This window comes from Octodon degus, unplaced genomic scaffold (genome assembly GCF_000260255.1).
Source record: "Octodon degus isolate 3935 unplaced genomic scaffold, OctDeg1.0 scaffold00005, whole genome shotgun sequence".
Classification (NCBI taxonomy): Eukaryota; Metazoa; Chordata; class Mammalia; order Rodentia; family Octodontidae; genus Octodon; species Octodon degus.
The window spans coordinates 12,609,955-12,614,118 of NW_004524581.1; the positions used below are offsets into that span (position 1 = coordinate 12,609,955).

Genomic DNA, 4,164 nt, shown 5'->3' on the forward strand with positions numbered 1-4,164 from the left:
GTGTGTGTGGCCAGCTCAGCCCACCAGGGGGCACGGCTGGCTGGCATGTGGTGCTGGGGGATTGAACCGCGGTCCCTGTGCTTTGCTTAGCTTAGTTTGTTCCAAGTAGGTGCTTTAGACCACTGAGCCATCTCTCCAGCCCAGAAGAATCAATTTAAAGTGTTAAAAGATCATTAAATGACTAGAAATCTGAGTGTTCTTACACTTTTTTGTCCATCTATATTTTCTAAATTTTTTTTATAATGAGCATATAATGCTTTTGCAATAAGAAAATCACAATAAGAGAAGAAACCCCATGGGGTGGGGAAGCTGTTGCTTAGCCTGCAGAAATTACCCTTGTGACAACAAACCAATTTCCTCTTGTCTTGACCTAAATTGTTGAGAATCACTGCTCCGTACCTTCTGGCCAGCTCCTCCGGCAGGCGTTTTGGAACCAAGGCCTTGTCCAACTCAATCTCCAGCACAATGTACGTCCCTGCTTCTGAATATTGCTATAAGGACATTTTTCTTAATTATTTCCCAAAAAGACATTTATGAAAAAACTTAACAACATAATACAATGCACAAAGAAAACACATATACAACTACATATCTAGAATGATCTCAACTGTTGACATATTTTTTACATAGAAAAGTAATTGGGGGCTCGGGATATAGCTCAGTGGCCTAAGCACCTGCCTGGCAAGCTTAAGGTCATGAGTTCGATCCCAGGTACAAAAAAGAAAAAAAAAGAAAGAAAAGTATATATCTTTCCAATATATGGAAAGATATATGATAATATATATCTTAGAGAAAGGGGTTTTCACTTTTCTTAAAAATTTCTACCTTAGGGGCTGGTGAGATGGCTCAGTGGTCTAAAGCACCTACTTAGAACAAGCTTAGCAAAGCTCAGGGACCGCGGTTCAATCCCCAGCACCACATGCCAGCCAGCCCGCCCGCTGGTGGGCTGAGCTGGTCACACACACACACACACACACACACACACACACACATAAATAAATAAATAAAAAATAAATAAAAAATAAAAAAGTATTCTTCTATTAAAAAAAAATTCTACCTTAAAGGCATGTTAAGCTTGTTCATAAATCTTTCCTTGAAATTGAGACTTTTGTTGGTGACAGGGTGTTGCTATATAACTGAGGCTGGCCTTGAACTCACGATGTAGTCCAGGATGGCCTCCAACACGCGATCCGCCTGTCTCAGCCTCCTGAGTGTGGATTACAGGTGTGTGCCACCACGCACAGATATCCTTGGAACTGTTTTAACTGAACGCTGCTTTCTTCCACAAATCCTGTTTTGTGGGTTATACAGAAATATCCGCAACCTTCTTATAGTCCCTCTCAGTCTCCCCGCCCCGCCTGCCAACTCTGACCATGGAACATGGATTTTTTGCCAGGGCCACGAACAGATCACATGCAAACTTCTTATCTCTTCATGCCAGCTCTGCTGCCTTCCCTCTTTGTGGCACTGCCACCCTTACAGAAAGCGATTCTGTAATAACATTCCAGATTGTCCCAGTTCCAAACACCTCACCTCTGTGGTTTCTGCCTCTTCTTACCATGCCTGCCCTGAAGCAAACTACCCACTCATCTGTGCTACAAGAGAAACAAGAGGTCCTCCAGCATGTCAGTGACAAGAATGCTGTCTGCAGTATATGAGGGACTTAAAAAAAACTTCGGTGTGGTCTCTGAGGCGAGACTCAAGTCCCTCACTACCTATATAATAAAACCCAAACTTTTTTTTTTTTTTTTTGGCAGAACCAGGGATTGAACTCAGGCCCTTGTGCTTGCCAGGGAAGCGCTTATTCCACTGAGCCATCTCCCCAGCCCTGCCTAAGCCCAAACATTTTAGCAAACCCTTCATATTTTTCAATAACAAGACTGCCTCTCTTCTTTCACACCTCTTCCTACAACACTAAATTGATTGAGGCGCCCTCAATTCTGCTCTGACAAATTCTTTCTCTGTGCTTTGAATCATACCGTCCCCTGGCCTCTCCTTTCATTTTTGTGTGGCAGAGTTCTCCTTATCATTCACTACACAGTTTGCAGTCACCTCTTCCATGAAGCCTGTTCTGAGACTGCCCCATCCTGACACACAGTCCTCTCTGCTTCCTGAGACGCTGCAGAACTCACATTTGCTCTATTCTAGCACTCAGTGCAATCTTTCTTTTTTAGTACTGGGAATCAAACTCAGGATCTCGTGCTTGCCAGGCAGGCGCTGTGCCCCTGAGCCACTCAGTGCTCCCGGCTCACTCAGCGCTGCATATCATGGTTAGCCGTGTACCCACTGTTTCTGCTACCAGAGAGCTGAGTGTCCTGAGACAGATAAAAAATAAAGGCTGGAGCTGATGCATCTTTGCATCCCTCACAGTACTTCACTGAATAAAATTAATGCAACACATAAAATGTTATGCTGCAAGAACCATAAAGATAACCTGGTACCGACGCACATTACAGAATCTCAACAAAACAAATCTCCCCATGATCACAGGCAAACATGGGATGGTAACGCACACACCTGCCCTGAGCACTAAAGATCTGATGCACTTAAATGTAATTTCCCCAACCTTTGTGCACAGTTACCTGTCCTTCCGGATTGTGACTTAGAGGGGCTTCGCCTTCCACGGGAGTATCTGAGCTCTGAGACTTTACACTAGACACTTGCTGCAAGAAAGTGAACACACCTCAAAAATGGAATTTGTACAGTGTTCAAATGGCCAGAACAACATCATTACTTTACATCAAAGACAGACTACAGCGACACTGTCTGCACAGAGAAATCAGCGCAAGCCGCTGGGGTCTAGGAAGACCACCCCCTCTGCCACCTACCACTTCGCTAGGCTTAAGCTTTCCATCAGTGTCCTTCTCTTTGCCTGCTTTATCTTCTTTCGGAGTCTTAGAAATAAGGGATTTGGGCAGTGGAGAGGTAACCGCTCCTACTTTATTATTCTGAATCAAATGATGGCCAGTATCCCGGAACAAGCTGAATAAACATTTGGTCTGGAAACAAACAAAAAATACAATGAATCGCAGAAAAATGAGGCAAAATTTAAATTATTTTCGATCTTCCATATAATTTCTACATTGCAGAATAAGACAAAGGACCTGAAAAACTCCATTGCATTTCCCATTTTCTACAATATGTAAAAGCACCACAGAAAGTCCGCTGCCTGCCCTAAATGGAGTCCTAAGAGGAAACCCTACAACCCAATTTGATTCAGGTGTCTCATAACTTGTCTTCAGATTAAATAGTTAATCTAGCAGGGTGTGATGGTGCACGCCTGTAATTCTGAGAGGCTGAGGCAGAAGGATGGCAAGTTCAAGCACAGCCTGGCCAATTTAGTGAGATCTTGTCTCAAAATAAAAAATAAAAAAAGGCTAGGGATTTTAGAACAGTGTGAAGGCCTGGGTTCAATCCCCAGTACCACAAAAAATAACATGTTTCATCTCTGCCACATAATTTCTAAAAAGAAATAATAATGACCTAATTAATACTTGCCTATCTATTATATTTGAAAAAATAAGGCAAGGTGAAAGTCCAATATAAAACCTTGCCATGCTGACTGCAAAAGACTGAAGTTCCTCTGAGGAAGTGGACCACCAAACCCTTCCTCAACCCCTTTATATACCCTTTTTGTACTGAGTCATTCTGGGGCAGGCCCTCCCATCCTAGGGTGGGAGCCCCCACGGCCCAGGGTGTAGAACCATTTGCCAAGGCAATCCAGCCAAGTTGGCACAGTATGTTGGCCACTACAATAACCAAGCATTTAGTTCAGATTTAAAAAAAAAAAAAAAACTTTTTGAAGGTGATTTTCATTAAACCATAAAGGGAGTTTGTAATCAAAAGTTAAGTAAATAATGAGGAACAGCACTATATCTGATGCTAATTGAACCAGCCCAGCCCTAAATTTCAGTCATTGAGGTTTTCATTTTTGGGAAAAAACTTGAAGAATCCTATGCATCATATCTTGAGTTAAAAATTATTACACAGTATAAATTAATGTCACCATATTTTAATACCAAAATATCCCTTGTGTTTTTTAAGCTAGGGTCTAGCCCAAAAGAGTAAACTAGAATTGAATTTGAAAGCTTCCCAGGTGCTGGGATTATAAATATATGCCAGGCTCACCCAAAACACTTTTATGTACTCATACAGCAACTTACC

General features: G+C 42.3%; 1 protein-coding gene across 1 annotated transcript in view; it reads right to left on the reverse strand.

Moving 5' to 3' along the window:
• Window positions 1–4,164, reverse strand: part of Cfap70 (cilia and flagella associated protein 70) — a 75,892-nt gene that overhangs the window by 36,584 nt on the left and 35,144 nt on the right. The window contains exons 11-13 of the mRNA XM_023718445.1: window positions 2,829–2,999; window positions 2,583–2,663; window positions 400–491 (exon numbers count right to left, since the gene is read on the reverse strand). Of these exons, the coding sequence (XP_023574213.1) occupies window positions 400–491; window positions 2,583–2,663; window positions 2,829–2,999 (344 nt within the window). The remainder of the gene's footprint in view (window positions 1–399; window positions 492–2,582; window positions 2,664–2,828; window positions 3,000–4,164) is intronic.